Source organism: Tenrec ecaudatus, chromosome 14, assembly GCF_050624435.1.
Source record: "Tenrec ecaudatus isolate mTenEca1 chromosome 14, mTenEca1.hap1, whole genome shotgun sequence".
Taxonomy (NCBI): Eukaryota; Metazoa; Chordata; class Mammalia; order Afrosoricida; family Tenrecidae; genus Tenrec; species Tenrec ecaudatus.
In genome coordinates, this window is record NC_134543.1 from 105,816,558 (window position 1) to 105,840,847 (window position 24,290).

Consider the following 24,290-nt stretch of genomic DNA (forward strand, 5'->3'; position numbering starts at 1 on the left):
AAAAATAAACAGAAAACAAGAAACAAACAAACAAAGTCATACAAGTTGTAATGGAACATTTTGGAAACCTCTGTTAGAGGTGTGCATCTTGTTACAGCTCCAGAGCTTTTCTGCATTTGCAGACATTCCGTTGCCTACTCGTAACAAGTATTCACTGCCCGTCCCTAGGCTCCTTGAGCCTCTTGCCCACGAGTGAAGACAGCATAATTTAAGATAAATGGCAACTTACCGGAGTGCCCAAGGCACAGGAACCTGCTGCCATGACTTATGTGAAAACAGAGGTGAACTAAACCCTTTGATAGTTCCATTCCGGTGCACCTACAGCAGTGGTTCTCAACCTGTGGGTCGCGATCCCTTTGCAGGGTGGATGGGGGGTCAAATGACCTGACCCTTTCACAGGTGTCACCCGATTCTTAACAGTAGCTAAATGACAGCTATGAAGTAGCAACGAAAATAATGTTATGGTTGGTGGTCATCACAACATGCGGAACTGTATGAAGGGGTCATGGCATTAGGAAGGTGGAGAACCACTGACCTACCGAAGTCTGCCTGTGCAGGACCCTTATCCATGCAGATTTGGGCCAGATCTCAGCTTAGTTCACAAGCTCTACCTGAATGACTGCCTCTCCTCAAATGAATTAAAACCATGGGGCATGAAGCCTCAGAAAAGGCCTAATATACGAGAAATGGTCAGAGTGGAGATGGAAGGGGTCACACGAACAAGATAGAATGTCCCCGATGAATGGCATGCTGTACATACTTTATGGGAGTCGTGGTAACAAAGAGGGTTATGCTTTGGGCTGCTAACTGCAGTTCAAATCCACCATTTGTTCCGAGGAAGAAAGATGAGGGGTTTTGGCTCCCCCAGATTGGCAGCTTTGGAACCCAAAGGAAAGCTCTATTCTGTCCTGCGTGGTGGCTGAGTTGCGATCAACTCCATGCCAGGGGATAGCGCATGCTCTGACAGGTTTGAAGTCTGCTCTGAGAAACACTGTGTCCTGCTAACCAAAGTGCAAAGTCTAACAGAGAGCAGACAATGGGAAAGGCATTTAAAATCAGCTTCACGCAAGTTCTCAGGACCAAAGACCGTTTCTCTGTATTAGTACTCTTATGGTTCCCTCGCAAAGGCTACCAAATTACCGACTGTGGCAAAACTCTAACTACAACTCAATTTTGATACCAACTTTAAAGATTGCCCTTAATGACGTACACAGCACCTCAAAGGGTATGTGCAATGGATGTGCCACTCACCATATTCTTCAACAGCTCAGAGGCTTCCTTTATGTTGCTCTTGCTTAGATTGTCAAAGACCAAGTCTAGGCCAATTTTAATCAGCTCATCCAGTCTTTGAGCAGAATGACCGCTCATCCTGAGGAAGGTTTGTGCCTCTGGGATTCTGTTGTTTAAAATGGCATTGGCAATAACTTCCTAGGAAAAGGGAAGAAAAACACTTGCCTTCTTTTAAAGTTCCTTTCTAATTTCCTTATTATAATTTTGTTCATTTGATCATGAAGATAGCAACATTTCATTCAACTACATCTACTATTATATTTTGAATGAGACACAGGGGATGTAAAGTTAACTAAACCCAGAATCCCCTTTCCAGGACTCACTGTGTAGTAAAATTACAGCGGTAGGGCTGTAACAAATCTGTTCCTGGGATGTTAGGGAGGAGGGTCCTGGGGGACAGAGAGAAAGACAGAGGACGAGAGAGCAGGTGCTCTGGAAAAGGAGTAAATATTACATGCAGGGGCACAAAGATAAGACATAGCATCACGTCTTCAGGGAACTCAAAATTGCTCAACATAAAACAACAACAACAACGAGAGAGCTGACTAGAAGAAAAGGCTGGAGAGCAGAGCAGAGCGAGCAGAGGGACGCTTCTGATCAGCTCGGCTGAGCTCCTACGGCGTCTGTCTTTCCCGTGTCAGCACCCTCCACGCAGGCAGAGAGGTGCTTCCAGCCCTGGTCATGGCACATTCCGACTGCACTACCCTCCCTCCTCTGCGGAAAGCAAAGCCAAAGAGATGAGGCAGAAACACAAGCTGGCTTAATGGATAGGGTGTCTTAACTCGCAACTGAGAGAGGACTCAGCTCAAGCATATTTTCAAGCAGGAATGTCAAGACATCAAAACGTTTCCTAAAATAATTCATGTACGCAGTGATCAGACCCCAACCAGTACAGAAGGAGCAGGAAGGGGCACATGGTGTCCACATGGTGTCACGTTGGGGACTTGTCATCAGGTGTGCAGACAGATCTGACATGAATAGGGACTCTATTTGTGTTCTCAATTAAATAAAAAGCACTTGTAGATGTAAAACAGAAGCTATGTCCAGACGCCAAAATCTATAAAACCTTAGCCAAACATTCAGAACAATTACAGATCCTAAAAAGTTGCGTTTCTTAAAATCCTCTGAATTTGGCAAACCAAAGAAATACTATCACTCAAACTGACCTTAAAGCTGAGTTTCTCCCATATATTGCTCTCCTCTACTTTGGGGACATTTTCATTTACACCACATCCATCCAAAGTTTTTGTTTGCTTCCAAGGAAACTTTATCAGGAAGGTTCGAAGCTCATTAATGTAGCTGGTCAAAATGTCCACTCCTTTCTGCAGATGGTCATCTAGCTCTGTGGAAAATGCCAGGGGCCAGTTCGGAGAGAAACACAGAATAAATACCTTGCACTGTTACACAGAGTTCAGAAAAATGTCAAAACTTCAACTCTATTTTCGAATTTCCAGTAATAAGTGTTTGACCTTTTCCCTGTTTGCATCTCTCTGTTTTAAGACCTCTGTTCCACTATCTGCGTTATGACCGGGGCTGGAGCTTTCTCCCAACTGCCCCGCTTTCATTGCACAGCTGCAGACTGGCTCTGCCCCCCACCCTTAGGTAATGGCCTCCGCTGGCTTGTACTCTCGCACACACAGGACCGCCAGCGAACACCTCAGTCCTGCCCTAGGAAAGATACCATTCTCTCCCCCTAGCTGCTATTCTTACCTTCAGTGTGAACAAAAAGCTCTTTTATTTGTTTGTTAAGGAAGGTCAGTGTAAGATTAAGCAATTGTTCTGAAAAGTGTTTGCTTTGAGTCTCAGAATCACTCTCTCTAATTGCTGAGCAAAGTAAATCCAAAGCTGGTGTTAGTTCTTCCACATCTGAGAAAGAAAAAAAAACACATAGTGGGTTACTCTCAATAAAATATAAATATATATAATACTTTTCTTGCAATATAGTATTTAAGTTATAAGAAGTAAGGAGAATTGATACAGAAAAGCTCACAGAACTTTTACATAGTCTTATACCAGCAAACTTCATATGCTTCTATTTAGTATTTCTTACTACATGCTTTGATTATTAACTACTATTTTGCTGATTACCTGCTATATCTTTTTCCCCCCTGCTATATCTTAAGTATTATACTTAAACCCCAAACCAAGGCCACTGCCCCTGAATGGATTCTTGTCCACAGGAGCCTCTGTAGTGTTTCTACAGGAGCAGAGCGCTTCACCTTTCTCCCTTGGAAAAGAGTGGCTGGTAGACCTGAACTGTTAGCCAGGAGGTGAGAAGTCCACTGACTAACCCACGGTGCCACCAGGGCTCCTGGTATTACACTTCTCAAACAAACACCCAAAACAAGACTCAATGCTATTGAGTCATGTCCAACTCATGGGGGCCCTATAGGACAGGGTAGAGCTGCCCCTATGGGTTTCTGGAACTATTACTCTTGACAGGAATAGAAAGGAGCATTTTTCTTCCTTTGAGCAGCTGGTGGTTTCAAACTGCCAACCTTGTAGCTCAATGTGTAACCCACTATGCTACTAGGGCCTCTGGCACTGTACTCGGGGTCGATAAATGTCACCACATGTATCCCTTACAGAAACCTAAGGGCTAGGTGTCATATCCTTTCTACAGGAGAGGAAACTGAAGTTGAGAGAGGTTAAGTAACTCATCCAAGCTAATTTGGAAGGTGAGTGGCAAAACAAAATTTTAACTTCGCTTGTCTGATGCTCAAACCCTCCAGTGAATGCCTAAAGTCTGGGCTCTTTTACTTCCAGAGCCTGCAGGGTCTGTGTGAGTGAGAAGAATGGGGAAGCAGCTGAGTTACCTAGTCTCCTGTTTCTTCCCGCCTCACTGCCCCACCCTGCAGAGCAGAGCAGCCAGGAGGGCAGTGAAAAGAAGTCGCTGACTACCAGCGGCAGTGGATCATGACCATGGAACTAACTGGTCACCTCCACAGACCCAACCTTTCCCTCTAAACTCAAGCACATTAAAAATAAAATCTGAGCATTAAAGTGTGTGTGGGGGGCAATCCAAAAGAAGGAGCCCAAACTTTTCACCAAAGCATGAGGACATTTAAAACTGAAAACCCTCAATTTCAGACTCGTAATGAAAACTAAGAGGACAGAAGCCAAAGGAAAAAAGTAAGCTGTCATTTTCTCCACATAATTAGGATACAAATTGGCTGAACTTTCCTGGGGGTAACTTATCAAAGCGTTAAAGAAAACAAACACTCTGGCCTGGAAATGCCACATCTAGAAATGTTTTCCAAATAAATACCTGTATGCAAGAAATCGATCTCTCTCTCTCTCTCTCTCTCTCTCTCTCTCTCTCTCTCTCTCTCTCTCTCTCTCTCTCTCTCTCTCTCACACACACACACACACACACACACACACCATTACTAGCACATTGGCATCGACTGTCACAGAATCAATTCCAATTCATAGGGACCCCGCAGGAGAAAGTAAAACTGCTTCTGAGAGTTTCTAAGACCGAATCTTTCCCAGCACAAACCACGTCAACTTCCTCCTTCAGAGCAGTTTGGCCACTTACCTCTTGGCTAGCAGCCCACCTAACCCATGCCCCTTCTTTAGCATATTGATGGCGACAGGAAAGAGTGGGGCCAATAGAAGAGGCTAATAGTCATTTGACTGATAAAATGCCTCCATAAACAGTGTATCAACCAGTAGTAATGTATGTTTTCAAGAGAGAGCAGTTGATAAAACTGTATGTACAGAAGAAAACATACTTTATGGCCCTACCTCCCTAAAGCATGGCTATTTGGCTCAAGAATAAAAGCTAGGTTTCCTGTTTATTACAAAGAAAAGCCAAAATCTTTAAAAGAAACTTTGGTAAGCAGAACATTCAGGCTAAAATTTGTCTAACAAGTCCCAAGACACAGCTCAGTCAGCTGGCAGTTACTACACATATCAGACAGTTTCTAGGGTGGCAGTATTACCAATGAATTGTATCCCCTTGCTAATACCTTACATACTAAAAATGCATGGTACGGTATAGGATATGAACAATAAATACCTCATGTAGAATGAGACATTTATAAATTCTTCCTACTTTCTCAAGTTTCCATAAATACATAAAATGACTTGACAGAATTTTGGCAAGTAAATATGTAAGTCATCAAAAAAAATTGAAAAAGAAAAGTACAAATGTAGAAGCCTTTAGTCTACTTACTTCTTAAATATAAATCAGATGGAAAGCGATCAAATTGACCAAGCACAGAAGAATCTGAGGATGGATTTAAAAGATTTTCTTTGCTCTTCAGAAAGAAATCTACTGTGTCCAGCTGACGATTTCCTATCCCAGCCTAAAAGGGGTTGGGGTGGGAGGTAACATGACAGAAAAGGGGAATAAGTCAAATGCAGTGTTTTGGTTAGAACTTAAATGAGCTGCAATGAAAGGAAACACAACCGTCTTTTTATTGTCCACAAGGAGCGGGATTCCCACAGGGACTACTGAAGTGATGGGCGGCAAGTCCTTCTAGCTTTCCTAAACACAGTCTCCGTGTCAAGACCATAAAACCCGTCCACTTCTAGAATTCTCACATCACTCAAGGAGAGGTACTTCTTACAGTTTAGTCCATGTGCGTTAAAATGTTAGCAGCAAGATAGAATATTAACTGAGAAAACAAACAACAAACAAAAACCCTGACTCTTAAGTCTTGCCTAGGCATCTTGAGAAACTTTTTAATACAGAATCCCTAAAATTGTGGGTTTAAATATGTAGGGTCTCTATGAGTCAGAATCGACTTGAAGGTAGTGGGTTGGACAAGAAAGGGATTACAGTTCTAGAGGACAACAGGGAGGAAATCCAGAGACGTGCCAGCCTAAAGCTACCTGGAGAAAGGTGAAAATCTCGGATGACTTTGAGGAGGGAAAGGAATTTTGCCTAAGGACTATGAGCCACTTCAATGGTTTGCTCCAAACAACGCATAATTTGATTTCTGGACTGCTGAATCCATCCATGAGTGCTGACTACAGATCCAGTAAAATGGAATCCTTGACAACTTCCAATTTCCTCCATTGATCACAATGCTGCTTACTGGTCCAACTGTGAGGACCCTCGCTTTCTTTAGGTGGCAATGTAACCCACGCTGAAGGCAGCTGCAGTCTTTCAGTGAGGCTTCAAACCCTCTTCACTGCCAGTCAGCAAGGTTGTGTTGTCTGCAGGTTGTTCAGGAGGCCTCTTTCAATCCTGAAGCCACATTCTAGGAGTCGAGCTTCTTAGGAAATGTATTGTGTGGCTCTGATTCGAGCTCTGGTTTTGTCAGCATGGCTGGCAAGGCAGCTAAAGTCGTTTAACTGTTTGAACCTACGTTTCTTCATTGTGAAGAGAGATTGAAAACAACCCAACACATCTCATGGGGCACTTTAGGACAAAAATAGGTAATGTATCTAAAAAAGCATATGTAAATTGCAAAATGCTCTATCATTCAAGTTATTTTATGTGCCTTTGACAGCTGGGTTCGAAGAGCAGGGGTACAAGGTAGGAACAAATCACCCTTCTTATTCAAGCTCTCCATCACTTGCTTTCACTTTTTGTAGTTTCAGCTTTTTGTTGATTCTATTGCCTATAATTTAGTTCTCATATCTGTTAGTCCAGTGGTTCCCAACCTGTGGGTCACGACCCCTTTGGGAGTGGAATGACCCTTTCACAGGGCTCGCCTGATTCATAACAGTAGCAAAATTACAGTTATGAAGTAGCAACAAAATAATTTTATGGTTTGGGGGGGTCACTACAACTGTACTCAAGGGTTGTGGCATTAGGAAGGTTGAGGAGCACTGTTTAGTCAAACACGGTAGATGCTTAAGTAGATTAAGACAATGGGACAAAACAGAACTGAGCCATGGACGGGTTAAGACAACTTTTTGTTCTCCTTGTCACTAAGTTAAATAAATTCTCCCAAATTGAGGAGCTGATGCCAGGGGCTCAAGTGGAAAGCAAATGTCTTGAGAATGATGAGGGCAACAAATGTACAAGTGTGCTGGACACAATTGATGGATGGGTGGATTGTGCTAAGAGCTGTACGAGCCCCCAATAGAATGATTTGAATAAATAGATAAAATGATTTTTAAAAAAATTCCTACCAAATCCTCACGTAAGAATATGGGCTATAAAAATAACCAAGCAAAGTGAGACAGGCATTTAAATCTGTTACCTCTAGCGCATGGATGGGGATGGAGCACCTCCCCCAAGCATTGAGACGGCAAAGGGAGTCCACGGAGCTGGCACTTCCGTGCATCATCAGCCTATTTAAAAACTCCTCTTGAGTCAGACCAAAGAGAATCAGAGAGAGCCCACTGTCTAGAAGAAAAGTAAATGTTAGCTATAACAAAGGACCGAGATGTATGTGAAGTTTTGAATTGCTTACTACTTCGGCACTATGATTACAAATCAATTTACTGCACACCATACACTATTAGGACTTTAATTCATTGCCATTTTTCAAAGGTTTGTTTTGTAAACACTGAATACAAGGCAATCCATAAGAACAACACATCCTACGAAACACTAAATCCCCCAGTTCTATTTAATACTGTCTTGTACCTTCAATACCTAGATTTAAAAAATATTTGTAGAAGAATGGATTCCTGTGACAAGACCATGCTTGTGACATAAAGAAATACATGGCTGCCAAAATGTGGAGACTGAAACAGCAGCACACACGGTTAAGTTCAGTCACAACCTTCCGTCCCTGTGCAGAACACTAAGACAAAGGTGAAAGAAAGGCCTATCTGACGCACGTCAAACCCCAATGGCCACAGGGGTCAAGTAGGTGACAAGCAAAGTAACGAGAAAACCTAACTGGAAAGAAATGGTTCCTCTAAAAGGAACAACTGGCATCCAAGCCCAACCATGGACGTACGCGTACTGCCAGATCTAAAAAATGCTGGAGAGCTACGCTTGCATGTGAAGTTCTTTATTTGTATGTTTATACTGAATCAAGTCTATAAAAGGTGTTGAATGGGCCTGGGTCGTACAAGCCAAATGAATAAGCATGCAGTTCAGCACATGGACCACGAGTAGTCTGTGTGTAACCTCTGTTTGCAACAAACTGAAATCACATGAAGACCCTCTAGGCTGGAAGCAACTCTTACTACTCTTCTTTTTTTTATCTAGTAGCTTTGTATTTAGTTGAACAGAATCTCATTAAAAACTAAACATATGAGACAAGGTTACCAAGAGTAACATCCCAAGCTTCCTCAACAAGAGACGACAGCTTAAAGGAAACAATGGGCAGCAGCCCACCAGGGCAGCAGAGGTAAATCCAGTGAAACCTGTAGAAGCCTTGTTCTACTGGGTCTCAAAGTATCCTGCCTTTGACGGTGTCTGGCCTTAGCACTGCTCTAGCACATGTGTTAGTGGAAACATGCTTGAGTTTTCCTGCTCTGACAGGATTCCACCTATCACCGGTTTGTCTTTCACAGATTCTACTGTACACGCTCAGCAATGGCTTTCAGTCAGACATCAGGCATTCTCACCTGTCAAAACAAGGCACAGTTGCTGTTCTCCATTACTCTCTACAGGGATACATTTTCGGCCAACGTCAAAGCCCTGCATGCCCTGGGTCTCCAAGTCCCAGAGAACGATGGTGCAGCCTTTCCTCTGCATCACCTGAATAAACAGTGCAGTAAATCCTGTCACAGACAGACATTCCAACTTTGTGGATTCCTCGTGTTCATTGATCTGCACTGTCTGCCAGGCCCTTCGTGGACCGCTGGTCTGACTATCACCATCTTTCTGTGGGAAAGTACGGCCACACGTGTTCTGTAGAAGGCAGGCCCAACTTGGTGAGCTGGTGCCGGGGTTGGCACATTCAGGAGATTCCAAATGCAACAGATCCTGGAACCACGGAGCCCAATGGGAAACCTCCAGTTGGGAGCTCATCATTGTTTCATTCAGGGAGGATAGCTGGGCTTTCCAAGATCTGGGCAGACAGGATAGAACACATGCCTGTTACAGAGAAAGGCGCTCAGTAAAATATTCAACCAGGGCAAAAACACTTTTTTTCTAATCCCTTAAAAAAATAATTTTTGAAAATCCACCTCTGTAAAGACCTTTAGTGAAAATGGACTAAGCCCGCATAAGAAGAATATTATAAATTAAACCCTAAAAGGTTGTTTCTGTACCTGTCAACCTGGAAGGAAAATTTGGTCAGTTTCATATTATAATCAGAGTTAACAGGATCATCTTCGTCTATTCCTTTCGGTCCTTGAATAGGAAAATCTTCTAGCTTTCTTTCACACAGCAGGTGTCCTGGATGTTGCCTATGTTTTGAAAATGACATGAACACAAAATGATGATTAAACCCAAATTCATGCATGTTTTTATTGCTCCTGGTAAAGTGGAAAAGTGGATAGCTATGGACAACTAGTTTTCACAAAGGTGCTTAGTCTGTCCAATGGGGGGGGGGGACTAGTATTTTTAATAAATGGTGCTGGGAAAATTAGATTTCTCACACCTCACGCTATACACAAAACAATTAAAAATGGATCAATGACCTAGATGTCAAAATTGAAACCATAAATTTCTAACAAGAAAATATAGAAGCATTGCTGCGGGTGTATGTTTGAACAATAGATTATCATATACAACGAAAGTGCAAGCAGCAAAAGAAAAAAAACCCAGGTAAATACATAAAAACTGTCTCTCGGGCTCCCCTCGTGGCCTCTTGTCATCTCCCTCTCCTCTCCCACCCTCGCTCCCTGTTCCCGTTCCCCTTGCCCTCCTTCCCTTCCTTCTCTCTCCACATGGACCACCAAGGGGGGCTGAGGCTTTCTCCAGAGGTTCCTGCAAGGACAGTCTCAGTCAGAGACCTAAGATTTCTCCCAAGAACCTTGAAGGTACTGCAGGTGCTGCAGCCACACGTATCTCTGCACTCATCACCCAGAGGCATGGCTTGAAAGGCCTCTCCAGTATAATTAAGGCTGGTTTGCTTCCTCCATGTGGGCTTTGTTGCTTCTCAGCTGGATGGCCACTCATTTATCTTCAAGACTTTAAGACCCCAGATGCTATATCTTTTGATAGCTGGGCACCACCAGCTTTCTTCACCACATTTGCTTATGCACCCATTTGTCTTCAGCAATCATGTCAGGAAGGACAATGCAGTGGCTGTCATTTATTTCAAGCCGCAACACCTATAGCTCTGCATGCAACAATGATGGATTGACCTGCCGTCACTCCTGTTTCTGCTCCGGTTTCCTTCGACCCCCATGTTCTTCTACTTAAACCTCCCAATCTCTCTAATCCATCAGACACCATTACAATCTCCGGCTCCTAGTCTGCCTCATCTGAATGATGTGCCTTTGTCTTGCCTGTTCATGTCTAAGTCTAATCAGTGCTCTCCTTAAATTATATTTGAGTTTTTGGGTCTCCCTTGGACTCTAAAACATTAAAATAGAAAAAAAAATCTTTCTCAAACAAATTGGCCTTCAACTACTCCTGGAAATCTTTGCATTGTAAAATGTATATAAAATAAGCAACTAAACTCACACCAAAAAAAAACACCATAAAAATTAAAATCCCAAGATACTGATAATAAAAGGCAATAAAAATGAAAACTAAAGAGCACTGTCTCAAAGAGGATATCCCAACAGCCAACAAGTCCATGAAAAGATGCTCAATCTCACTCCTTAGTCATTAAAAAAACCTAGTGCCATCAAGTCTGACTCACAGTGACCCTACAGGAAAACTACCGCTCCACATTCCCAAGACTACAGTAATCTTTTGTTAAAAATCATTTTATTGGGGGCTTGTACAACTCTTATCACAATCCATACATACATCCATGTGTCAAGCACATTTGTATACTTGTTGCCATCATCATTTTCAAAACATCTGCTTTCTACTTGAGCCCTTGGTAGCAGCTCATTTTTCCCCCTCCCTCCTTCATGAACCCCTGATAATTCATAAATTATTATTATTTTGTCATTTCTTACATTGTCCAATGTCTCCCTTCACCCACTTTTCTGTTGTCTGGCCACGGGGAGAGTGTTATATGTAGACCCTTCGCCTCCTGGTATCGATACTCTCATTATTGGTCCTGAGGGGTTTATTTGTCCTGGATTCCCTGTGTTTCCAGCTCTTATCTCTACCCATGTACATGCTCTAGTCTAGCAGGCTTTGTAAGGTAAAATTGGGATCATGATAGTAGGGCGGGGGAGCATTAAAAAACAGGAGGAAAGTTTTATGTTTTCATCGGTGCTATACTCACCATGACTGGCTCATCTTCTACCTGTGACCCTTCTGTAAGGAATGTCCAGTTGCCTACAGATGGGCTTTGAGTCTCCGCTCCACACTCCCCTTCATTTACAATGATTTGTTTTGTTTTTTGATAACTGATACCTGATCCCTTCAACACCTCATGATCACACAGACTTCTCAGCTAGATGGCTGCTTGTTTATCTTTAAGCCTCTTAGACCCCAAACACTATATCTTTTGATAGCCAGGCACCATCAGCTTTCTTCACCACATTTGTTTATGTACCCGCTTTGTCTTCTGCAATCGTGTCGGGAAGGTGAGCATCATGGAATGCCAGTTTAATAGAATAGAGTGTTCTTGCATTGAGGACCAATGTCCATCTGCTACCTTAATACTAAACCTATAAATATATGCACACAGATGTATTTCCCCATCGTCATATCTACATACATTTACATATGCACATGCCTGTAGTTAGAGCTCTATAAATGCCCTTTGCCTCCTAGTTCTTTCCTCTATTTCCTTCTGCTTTCCTCTTGGCAAGGCTATAATCCTGACAGCATTCGCAGAAACAGACCGCCACACACCTCTCTTGCAGAGTGGCTGTCCTTCTGACCTTTCAGTTAGCAGCTGAGTGCTTAACCCCTGTGCCACCAGGGCTCTTTAACCAATAGGGAGATGCACATTAAAACGACAGAAAGATAGCACCCCATCTCCATCAGAAGGGCAATGATTTAAAAAAAAAAGAAAAACTGTGGGTGAGGGAGACGTCGGACAGTGTAAGATATGACAAAATAATAATTTATAAATTATCAAGGGTTCATGAAGGGGGGGAGCGGGGAGAGAGGGGACAAATGAAGAGCTGATACCAAGGGCTCAAGTAGAAAGCAAATGTTTTGAGAATGATGAGGGCAACAAATGTACAGAGGTGCTTGACACAATGCATGGATGGAAGTATGGATTGTGATCAGAGTTGTGTGATCCCTCCAGGTTCCTTCGCCCTCAAACCTAACCTGCGGTTTGAGTGGCTTAAAGAGAAAAGGAGGAAAGTGAACTGAAATGGACTTGGAGTCTTGTGACAAACAAGTTCACTTCAAACAATAATACACACACACACAGTTGTACAAACCCTCAATAAAATGATTTTAAAAAACAAAACAAAACACAAACCCCAAACAAATGGAAAACAACAGATGTTGGCAAGAATGTGGAGAAACTGGAATCCTCATCTATTGCTGGTGGGAATATAAAATGGTAAAGCCCACTGTGAAAAAGAGTTCGGTGGGTTCTAATAAATCGAACACAATTAGTGGATTACCAGGATGGGAGGAGGAAGCTGAAAAGGGAGTTTGCTTAGGGCACCCTGAGTTTATGTTAATAGACTGGTTCAGAAAAAGATAGTGGTATGGTGGCACAACATAACGAGCGCCATAAAATCAATGAATCATACACCTAGAAATTATTCAATTAACAGATGCCTTCCTGCAGGTAATTTCACACAATAAAACATTCAAAATAACAACAGAAGCAAAATAATCAGAGAAGGACTACATAGACAATTACATTTCCCTAACCAGAACTCCTTATTTCCACTGCTTATAATAAAGTGATAAAGTCAGTATCAAAATTTCAACCCATTATTGACTTCTTTATTTGGACTGAGAGAAATATCAAGAAAGCAATAGAAGAAATCAAGGAAAAGACCAACAACAAATAAAAAATTAACAACCATCCACAAACAGCAAATAGAAATACAGAAGATTAATACTAAAATTTAAGAAATAATAATTCATTGAAAGAGCAAAAGCACAGAAGTGAGTCAATGGAAGGGTAAATTAGTGAGCTTAAGGATCGATCTCTCAATATCAATCTGCCAGAGGAACAATTAAAAAAATAATAGAAAAAGCTAAGAAAGCCTAAGAATTATGTGAGACACTATCAAAAGGAATAACCTACAGGTGACTTAAATTTTACAAGAAGAAATAACAAAAAGCATTGAGAAAACTGTTTATGAGTTATTGAAAGAAAACTTCCTTAACATGAATGATGATAAACTATACATTCAAAAAACTAAATGAAATCCAAACAGAACAAACTTCAAGAGTATCACCAAGTCATATCATAATCAAACCTGCCAAAACCAAAAACAAGAACATCAAGTTGAGAAAAACAAAAAGTTATCTATAAAAGTGAGCCAATGAGACTTGATTTCTCAAGCAAGAATCATACAGGCATAAAGACAATGGGATGACATACACAAAACTCTAAAAGAAATTTCCAACCAAGAACTACATACCCAATAAAATGTTCCTCAAATACAATGGTGAAATTAAAACATTTCCAGATAAACAAAAACCAAGCTTATAAGGACTACCTACCAAGGAGTGTTCTTTGGACAAAGAACAACAACAGACAACAATCTGAGTGCGACAGACATGATGATACCCCCCAGAGGGCAACCCAGATATAGAAGTATCTAAAGTACAACAAACCTGTAAGAATGAAAGAAGTCAGAGATCTCAGTTTGTAATGAAGACATTAACCATGTCATAAATAGAGAAAAAAGCTACAGAAATTGCAAATGGAGAGGAAGTCAAGTAGATTTCAAAATAGAATAAACTGTTTTATACTTGGGAAGAAATTAATAAAAAACCGGATAATCTAAAAGAAAATTAATAAACCTCATCAAAACAAAAAGGGGGAAAATCATAAAGATCCAGTACAGCAGTTCCCAATCTGTGGATTGCGACCCCCCGATTCATAACAGTAGCAAAATTACAATTATGAAGTAGCAACGAAAATAACTTTATGGTTGGGGTCACCACAACATGAAGAACTGTATGAGAGGATCGCGGTATCGGGAAAGTGGAGAACCACTGCTCTAGTAAACACCAGAACAACAGCAATGAAGAAAATGACAAGAAAACCCACAAATAAAATGAACTCACATAGAAAATTCCATGGGAAACGAAACCAGTAGTAGTGAGCCTCTCTCTGAAACACACACACACACACACACACACACACACACACACGAGAAGAACAATGCATTTATACCTTCTACAATTACACTGAATGCCAACAGATAGTCTCTCAATGACTACGAAAACAGGGCCCATTAATATATACAAGAGACACACCTTAGACACAAATACCAAAAACAGACTAGAAATCAAGGGTAGGGGAAAATATGAAACTAACAATTAAAAAAAAGATAGCAAGAATGGTAATATTAACTTCTGTTAAAACAGACTCTCAGGAAAAACCCAGTAAAAAGAGACAAAAAACAAAACAAAAACCAAACTCACTGCCTTGGCGTCAACGCTGACTTTCAGTGATGCCCTGGGCCTGAGAGACCATAACCGTTTAAGGGAGTAGAAAGTTTCTCCCCGGAACTGGTGGTGGTTTCCAACTGCAGACCATGCCAATGGCAGTCCAACGTGTAACCACTACATCACCAGAGCGCCATAAAAGACAGGGAAGAGATAATATAAAGATTGAAGAGTCATTTTAAGAAGATATAACCATAAGGAATATTTATGCACCAAATAAAAGACCCTGAAATTACATTAATCAAAGTCGTACATACTGAAGGGAGAAATATGCAACTTGGCAACAATGCTTCACTTTCAATGAAGGACAGAACTTGAAAGAAACTTAACAAAGACACAAAATAACTAAATATAATCAACTTTACTTCATAGATATGTATGAGCAATCCATCCAACAGTACAATGTACAGTCTTTTTCAGCACATACTACATATTCTCCAGAATCGATCATTTGCTGGGCCACAAACCAAGCTTCAACAAATTAAAAAAACATTAAAATGTTAAAAGCATACTCTCAATCTAGAAATGCTAAGAAATTAACAACAGGAAATTCAAGGAAAAATGATCAAATAAATTGAAATTATTAAAATCCTACTTAAAAACTACTGGGTAGATGCTCACCTTCTTGACACGATCAATGAAGACAAATAGGTGCATAAGCAAATGTGGTAAAGAAAGCTGATGGAGCTTGGCTATCAAAAGATCTAGCATCTGGGGTCTTAAAGGCTTGGAGATCAACAAGCGGCCATCTAGCTCAGAAGCAACAAAGCCCACATGGAAGAATCACACCAGCCTGTGTGATCGCAAGGTATCGATGGGATCAGGTATCAGGCATCAAAGAACAAAAAATCATATCATTGTGAATGAAGGGGAGTGCGGAGTGGAGACGCAAAGCCCATCTGTAGACAACTGGACATCCCCTTACAGAAGGGTTGTGGGGAGGAGACAAGCCAGTCAGGGTGCAGTATAGCAACAATGAAACATACAACTTTCCTCTAGTTCTTTAATGCTTTCTCCTCTCCACTATCACGATCCCAATTCTACCTTACAAATCCAGCTAGACCAGAGGATCTTCACTGGTATAGATCAGAGCTGAAAACATGGGAATCCAGAACTGATAAACCCCTCAGGACCAATAATGAGAGCAGAGATACCAGGAAGGGAAGGGGAAGATAGGGTAGAAAGGGGGAACCAATCACAATGATCTACATATAACTCCTTCACTGGGGGACAGACAACAGAAAAGTGGGTGAAGGGAGACATCAGACAGTGTAAGATATGACAAAATAATAATAATTTATAAATTATCAAGGGTTCGTGAGGCTGGGAGGGTGGGGGGAGAGAGGGGAAAAATGAGGCGCTAATACCAAGGGCTCAGGTGGAAAGAAACTGTTTTGAGAATGATGATGGCAACAAATCTACACATGTGCTTGACACAATGGATGTATGTATGGGTTGTGGTAAGAGTTGTACGAGCCCCCAATAAGATGATTTCAAAACAAAACAAAACAAACAAACAAAAAACTACTGGTTAACAGAAGAAATAAAAAAAATCAAATAAAAAAATTTCATTAATCAAATGAGATTGTAAACACAATATACCAAAACCTTTGAGTCACAACAAAAGCAGTACTCAAATTTATAGTAATAAATGCACACATCAAAAAGAAGGCATCAATGCCTTAAGTCAACATCTCTAATAATTAGAAGAGTAATAAAATAAACATACAGTCACCAGAGGGAAAAAAAGAAATAAAGATTAGAGCAGAAATAAATGAAATAGAAAGAATCAACAAACCACTTACAATTTTAACAAAGGGTAAGAAGATGCAAATTAAAAAAGAAAATGAGCTCTGTCACACCAAAAACCAACTGAAATTAAAAGGATAAGAACAAATCACTGAAAAGAACCGGACTCATACCCACCTTCCTGACATGATCACTGAAGACAAACATGTGCATAAGTTAAGTGTCGTGAAGAAGGCTGTTGCTGCCCGGTTATGGAGAGATATAGCGTCTAGGGTCTTAAAGGCTTGAAGGTGAACAAGCAGCCATCTAACTCAGAAGCAACAAAGCCCACATGGAAGAAGCACACCAGCCTTTGTGATCACAAGGTGTCGAAGGGATCAGGTATAAGGCATCATCAGAACAAAATCATGAATGCAGGGGATTGCAAGGTGGGGACCCAATGCCCATCTGTAGACAACTAGACATCCCTTGCAGAGGGGTAGTGGGGAGATGAGTCACTCAGGGTTCAGTGTAGCATCGATGAAACACAACTTTTCATGCCTTTCTTTACCTTGTTTATCAGTTTTCTGATAAACCTAAAGACACTATTAAACAAATAGGATTTTTTTGGGTGACCTTTTGTAGTTACTTTAATTTACAGACCATTTTGCTAAATCTCTTCATGTACGTGGCTATTTGACTTTGGAATCTGACATGTTAGGTATTCAGTCATCTATTGCTTAAAATGTTTTTGTTACAGTTGCTCTACGGAAAATGTGAGGAAACCTACATTATTGTTAATTCATTTTGCCCTCTTCTGGTCCTATATTTCTTTCACTGTTTTAATAACTGAAGTGTTCCAAAACATAATTTTCCTCCTGTACTAGATGGCTAGGATTCCAGAAAGTGAATTATAAAATATTTTCAATATTAAAAAAAAAAGAAACACACACCTTTCCTCTGGTTCTTAAATGCTTCCGCTGCCCCCCACTATCCTGATCCCAATTCTACTTTACAAACCTGGTTAGACCCAAGGATGTACACTGGTACAGACAGGAACTGGAAACACAGGGAATCCAGGACAGATGATCCCTTTAGGACCAGTGGTGAGAGTGGCGATACCGGGAGGGTGGAGGAAAGGTGGGGTCGAAAGGGGGGACCTATTACAAGAATCTACATATAACCTCCTCCCTGGGGGATGGACAACAGAAAAGTGGATGAAAGGAGACGTCAGGCAGTGTAAGATATGACAAAATAATCATTTATAAATTATCAAGGGTTAATGACGGAGAGGGACCAGGGAAGGGGGAAAGAAAAATGAGGAGCTGATTCCAAGAGCCCAAGCAGAAAGCAAATGTTTTGAGGATGAGGGCAATGAATGTATAAGTGTGCTTTACACAATTGAGGTATGTATGGATTGTGATAAGAATGGTATGAGCCCCCAGTAAAATGATTTTTTTAAAAAGAAGCACTGTACTCAACAGATGTGAAAACCTCCAAGGTCAAATTTCTGGAAACACTACACTAACACCATCTAATCAACATGACTGAAGTAGAAAACCTGAAGGGGTCCATTAAAAAAAATTGATCAGGCCAATAAAAAACAACAACAACAAAATCTGGGCCCAGATGGTTTCACCGGTAAATTATTCCAAACATTCAGAGCAGAGCTGATACAAATTCTACTCAAATTATTGCAGAAAAGAGAAAAGAATGGACGCAAAGGTAGTGAATATTTAATATGATTATTTTAGCCAGAATCTCTTAACTCCTACCAAGAGATTGTTCCCTGCATGAATCTGGTAGGATACTGACAGGATTCACTGTAAGGAATTGTGAACAGGACTCACTGGAGTGCCATCCTGTTTCGTATAAAGCAGGAGAGGGAACTCTCGTTACCAGTAAAGGGGCAGGAGTGGAGCACATCCTCTGGACCCCGGGATCCCAGTGCAGTGAACTTCCTAGATCCAGAAGACAGCTCTGACACTAGAGGAGCAGCAGCAGCAGCAGGACCGATAGCACAAGGACATCAAGCAGAGTGGTGGGCTTCCCAGACCCACTAAGTAAAACTGAATGCTTTCAAGCAGGAGACTGTGTTGTGGAATTGTGTCCCTGGGCATTTAATTGGGGGAGCTGGGCTTGCTGACCCATAGAAGTGGAGCTGAGTAGAGTTGGGTGTCTCTGGGCACTAATTCAGGGAGCTGGGTTTCCTGACCCTTAGAGCTTGAACTGAAGAAACCTTCGCTAAGCAAAGCACTAAAGAATAACAAAGTAGGAGGCCTCTCACTTGATCTCAAAGCCTACGACATGGCCACAGTGGTGAAACAGTCTGGTACTGACACACTGATAGACACATGGGCCAATGGGACAGAATTGAGGACCCAGAAATATTATTAAAAACATTATGAAATTTCTATGCAATAATAGATCAAAGGTGGGACATATGGATTTATAGGGATATGAAAATTTCTAGTTTTCTCAGGAGTGCTAAGCTGCTGGGTTTTAAGCAATGAGAAGGTATCACCCACAGCTGGGATTTTCCAGGTCAAATATTACCAAACTAGCAACCAGAGTTTGGGGTACATTGGAGAAACCGACTGAAATGAAGAATCGTATTCTGTATAGTGGAACAGAGGGAAGTGACGATGGATGGGAGTGGAAGGTAATGGGTTGGGAATTCCAATGAAGTCAGGCGACAGGTGAAGTGGGGATACTGAAGTCAGCAAGCTGAAAAGGATGAGAAACTGTGGCCAGAGGTTAAAGCAGTGATTTGGGGAAAGGGCAGTTTCAAATAGGGAATGGCTACCGGCATGGGCAGCTAAGGTAAAGTACAGGAAAAACCACTGACAAGGAAGTGAAAGAACCGACCACGGACAGGAATTTACAGGGAGCCACTGACATTGCATGAAAAATTAGGAAAACATAAGACTATAGAATTAAGTGCTACACTTGGCTTAGAGTGATACAAAAAATTCAAGGAAGATGAAAACTATAAACTGGGTATAAAATTACAGGTAGACGGGGTTTTAGTAAGGAAAACAGCCCTAAAACAAACTCCCTGCCCTTGACATTCTGACTCATAGTGACCCTAAAGGGCAGAACATGTGGTAACAGTGTAGGGTAAGAGGTAAGTAGATAATCACAAAAAATCAATGGGGGAAAAAAGGAAGAAAAACAAATTCTACCCAAAACAATGGATTTTAAAACTGTGCTTGACTGAATTTTTAGATGATGGTATAAATCATATATAATAATACAGATCATACAAAATACAAACTCTGAAGTGAATCCAGAAATAAAAGCGTGGCCAGAGAGTATTTGTACACATTACTGTACCATATCAATCTAATAAGTAGTGGCTAGAATGTCAGTTAGGTTAACAGAACATGAAACCTGCTTAAAAAATAAAAGTAACTTATTTAAAGGATAAACTTATTAACTTCTATGGCTCTAACTGGCCTCCATTCAAAAGTGCACTAATGTACGTACCTGAAGTACAGATTTAAGTTGAGCACAAGGGCAGAGCTGGAGGAGCTGATGATCACAACCACATCCAGGTCCTGAGACACTTTCATTGACGTAAAGGATGACGCCCTGGCTGGCTCCTCCGGCTGCTCACCGCACGTCTCTTCTTTGTGCAATGCCAAATCCACATCAGCTACGTGGGCACCATTCACAGTGTCAAAAATATCTTTTGAGTTAGAGTTAAAGAAATCTTGATTTTAAATATGGCTAATTTAAAACCCAGGACCATTGAGAGCTTAGGCCCCATCGTTCTAACAGCAACAGAAGGAAGGCTGGCAGAGACCTCTCTGTACAGAATAACGTGGGGTACAATAAACTTTTGACTGTAAATTTTATGAAGTCAATATGAGGGGGCTTCAAAAATGTTGTGGAAAAAACATGTTGTGGAAACATTTTTACTTCTTGACAGAGTTCATTCAGTAACATGTGATGCCCTAATCTGTGCCAGCCCTGCAGTCCTCACATCTCCTACTACCATTCTTCAATAGCACCGACCAAGAGAAAGGTCACGGAAACCGCATTTGTACCTGTACATTTCCCAGATGCTTCATTAAAGTAAAAATAAGCTGCTGAACTTTATTTTAATATTTGTAATCTATTATAAAAATGCTATCTTATAATCACTTATAATCACTATAAAAGATTATTCATAAGGTAATTTGCATTTTTTTAAAATACCAAGTTTTCAAAATTGGGTATATATTTTACACTTGCAACACATCTCAATTTGGGTGGTAAATTTTTTTAAAATCATTTCACTTGGGGCTCTTACATCTCTTATAACATTCCATACATCAATTGTATCAGCATATTTATACTTATGTTGTCAGCATCATTTCTACGACATTTTCTATTCGAGCCCTTGGTATAAGAGCCTCTTTTTTCTCCTCCCTAGTGTGGGTAATAAATTTTCATCAGAAATATCTGATTTAAATGAGGGGGCCTCAAAAGTTCAGGGGAAATATGGAATTAGAAGATAGTGGAATTTTTTTCACATTTTTGAAGCATCCTCATATTCATACTTCATAAAATTGACAGTCAAAAAGTTGGGACAACCAAAGTTGCTTCAAACATACTTAAATCTTTCCAATAGCTGAACAGAATGTCAATTTTTAAGGAAAACAAGTAAGTAAATAAGATGCGGGTCAGTTTCAGTAGCACTGAGTACAGTTCAAGTGCTCAACAGCCACTTGTAGTTAGTGGCCGCCAAGGTGGATGAACAGTGTACTTCTATAATCTGAAAACAAACATGGAGTTAATTCAGTATGATATTTTTAAAGAGAAATTTTAATACAGAATATGATTTAGCAAAAACATAAACGCTGTTCCTTTAGTTCAAAATGAAATTCAAAATTTATATATGGGGCATTTTTTAAATCTTCAAAATAATTTTGCTAATGACCTACAGATCTGCTAGAAATAAAGAAATCAAAATATTATCCAGAATCAAATTGAAATAAAGTAAACCAGGCTCATTAATATGATGGAATACTTGTGAATTATTAATGATTATATCCAGAAATGAAAATGAATGCTTAAGTGAGAAAACCATCCATCTATAACCTTGCTGAAACAATATACATTAGATTCAATAAGTATCTTTTGAATAAGAGTTAAAGCAGAGTACATACAATTTTAAAAAGAACTCAAATTTGTATGGCTATGATGATTACAACTATAAAAACATATGCACAGACTGAAAAAGCCAGATAAGATATAAAGCAATAATAGTTGGATATTTTATAAGTACTTGAAGAACTTTTGCCCTGAGGACTTTTTCTGAAAACAATTTAACCACTTTCCCTAAAAAGAAAAGCCAAAGGTGGCTCATCTTTCTACGTACCTTCCCTCTGCCTAGCAACCAACATTTTTATCATTAAGGATACAGATCCAGCCTAAACTGTTCAAAACAAAAAAAATTCCTCGGCATAACTGTGTGTCAATAATCCCATCCACTGCCTGTGCAGGCAAAGGCAGCGTGAAAATGCTGAGTACTCTGATGTTGGCATCTCTTTCTGGAAACGCAATGCGTAGGACGATACAGCTGTTGATGAATAATAATGATGTGCTATTGTGAAATGACAGAATCCTCAAGGATGATATGGAAATACCTATGGGACAAAAGGATATTATTTTAAGCTTAGTCACAATTTTACAAATGGTGAATTTGATTCTGTAACTATAAAACAAACAGGCAAAACAAAAGGGGAAGGCTGAATTAAATGCTAGACCAGCGGTTCTCAACCTGTGGGTTGAGACCCCTTTGGGGGTCAGATGATCCTTTCACAGGGGTCGTCACCTAAGACCATCAGAAAACACATAAATATTTCACAATATATAATTACATATTATGTTCAACTTGCAACAATGAAAATATATCCTGCCTATCAGACTTTTACATTACGATTCATAACAGTAGCAAAACTACAGTTATGAAGTGATAATGAAAATAATTTTATGGTTGGGAGTCACCAACCACTTAATCCAGCTGAGAAACTGTATTCACGGGTCACGGATGGCATTAGGAAGGCTGAGCACCGCTGCTCTAGGCAGAACTGCTCTAGGCAGCCAACTGAACAGTGGTGGTTGGGAAGAGGCTAAAGGATGACTATGGAAACCACAGTAGCCCCGATTCTTCAATTTAGGGCCACAGTCTGAAGGCAGAGTAGAAGAAATATCCAAAAAGAAGACGATTTACCCTGGGGAATCCCCAAGAGCCAACCAACACACACACACACACACACACACACGCCCGCACGCATATACATACACACACTTCCTTTTTTTTTTTTAAATAAAAATGAAACTACTCTGATTCCAGCTTCCTGCAGTCATGAGACTGACAGAGTCAACTGTTCTATAAGCAGTCTATATCAGAACTTCCCAACAGAAAATATCATAAGCCAGATATGTAATGCAGTATCAAAAAAGTAAAAATAAGTAAAATTAATTCTAATACATAGTCTAATATACCTAAAGTAACCATTTCAAAATATAACAGAAAATCACCATATTTTACTTTTTTATATACTAAGTACATGATATATACCCAAAAAAACAAAAACATACTGCCACTGAGTGGATGCCAACTCATAGAGACCCAATGCATTTTAATTCAAACAAACAAAAGAACAACGGCTCTAGCGCCCCATGTAACTCATAGCTATTGCACTGGAAAATGTGAATTTAGAATCAGGGATCCTCAAACTTTTTAAACAGGGGCCAGTTCACTGTCCCTCAGAGCTGCTGGAGGGCCAGACGATAATTAAAAAAACAAAACAAAACTATGAACAAATTCCTATGCACACTGCACATGTCTTATTTTGAAGTAAAAAATAAAATGGGGCAAACACACGGCAGCCTGGATAAATATCCCCGGTGGGCCGCATGTGGCCCGCGGGCGATGGGTTCCCAGGGCCTATTCTTCCTTTTAGGGAAAAAAATTACTCAGCCACCTCTTGTCAATTAAAAACTGTTGTACTATAGCCCACAACCCAGTATAAAGCGTGGGTATCTGCTCTGAAGTCCCCCAGGATAATTTTAGGTGTAGTGAGTAACATGTTGGACTGCAAGTTCAGCATTTCAAAGCCACCAGCCATTCTGTGGGGAAAGGCAAAGCTTTCTCCTCCCAGTGCTACTACCTGGGGAACCCTCGGGTAGTTCCACCCTCGTCCTGTAGGGTGGCTGTGAGGTTGTGTTTTGAGGATCACTCTAGCAGCCTCCAGGGGGCAGTATCACCCTTTTGGCAAACACGGATCTCTCCTTGACTCCAACTGTACAAAAACTTTTACAGCAATAATCACAATTACCCAGTAATGTCACAAGAGGCGAACATGCAGAAATAGCCCCTGCAGAAACTTACTGGTACTTTGATCTTCCACGACCTTCTGTAACATCTCCCTGTTGCAACTGTACATAAGGGCTGCATCGCATCTTCCATCTTTCAAATTGAATTCATAGATGCGCAGTTCATACTTTTTACTAAGAACCAGTAATTTAGGCTTGTCTGCAGCTGTGCTGCTGGTAGGAGAATTCTCCCATACAAATCTAAAAGAGAAGTTTAGATTACGCATTATCTACGCACAGGAATATTCACCTTCAATAGTGAGGGGGAGAGGGAACAGCTCTTCAGTTCATCAGAGAGAATTCTACACTCCAACTTCAGAGACTAGGAACCATTTTAGGGCCTTCTCCCATCTCCCTCCTC

General features: G+C 40.6%; 1 protein-coding gene across 2 annotated transcripts in view; it reads right to left on the minus strand.

Annotated features, from left to right (window-relative positions):
• SPG11 (SPG11 vesicle trafficking associated, spatacsin) overlaps positions 1 to 24,290 on the minus strand; it is a 75,320-nt gene that overhangs the window by 48,491 nt on the left and 2,539 nt on the right. For both annotated transcript variants that reach the window (XM_075530505.1, XM_075530506.1), the window contains exons 2-11: positions 23,946 to 24,130; positions 21,970 to 22,194; positions 20,048 to 20,249; positions 9,427 to 9,564; positions 8,779 to 9,224; positions 7,455 to 7,600; positions 5,471 to 5,603; positions 3,001 to 3,156; positions 2,457 to 2,632; positions 1,252 to 1,428 (exon numbers count right to left, since the gene is read on the minus strand). In XM_075530505.1, the coding sequence (XP_075386620.1) occupies positions 1,252 to 1,428; positions 2,457 to 2,632; positions 3,001 to 3,156; positions 5,471 to 5,603; positions 7,455 to 7,600; positions 8,779 to 9,224; positions 9,427 to 9,564; positions 20,048 to 20,249; positions 21,970 to 22,194; positions 23,946 to 24,130 (1,984 nt within the window). The remainder of the gene's footprint in view (positions 1 to 1,251; positions 1,429 to 2,456; positions 2,633 to 3,000; positions 3,157 to 5,470; positions 5,604 to 7,454; positions 7,601 to 8,778; positions 9,225 to 9,426; positions 9,565 to 20,047; positions 20,250 to 21,969; positions 22,195 to 23,945; positions 24,131 to 24,290) is intronic.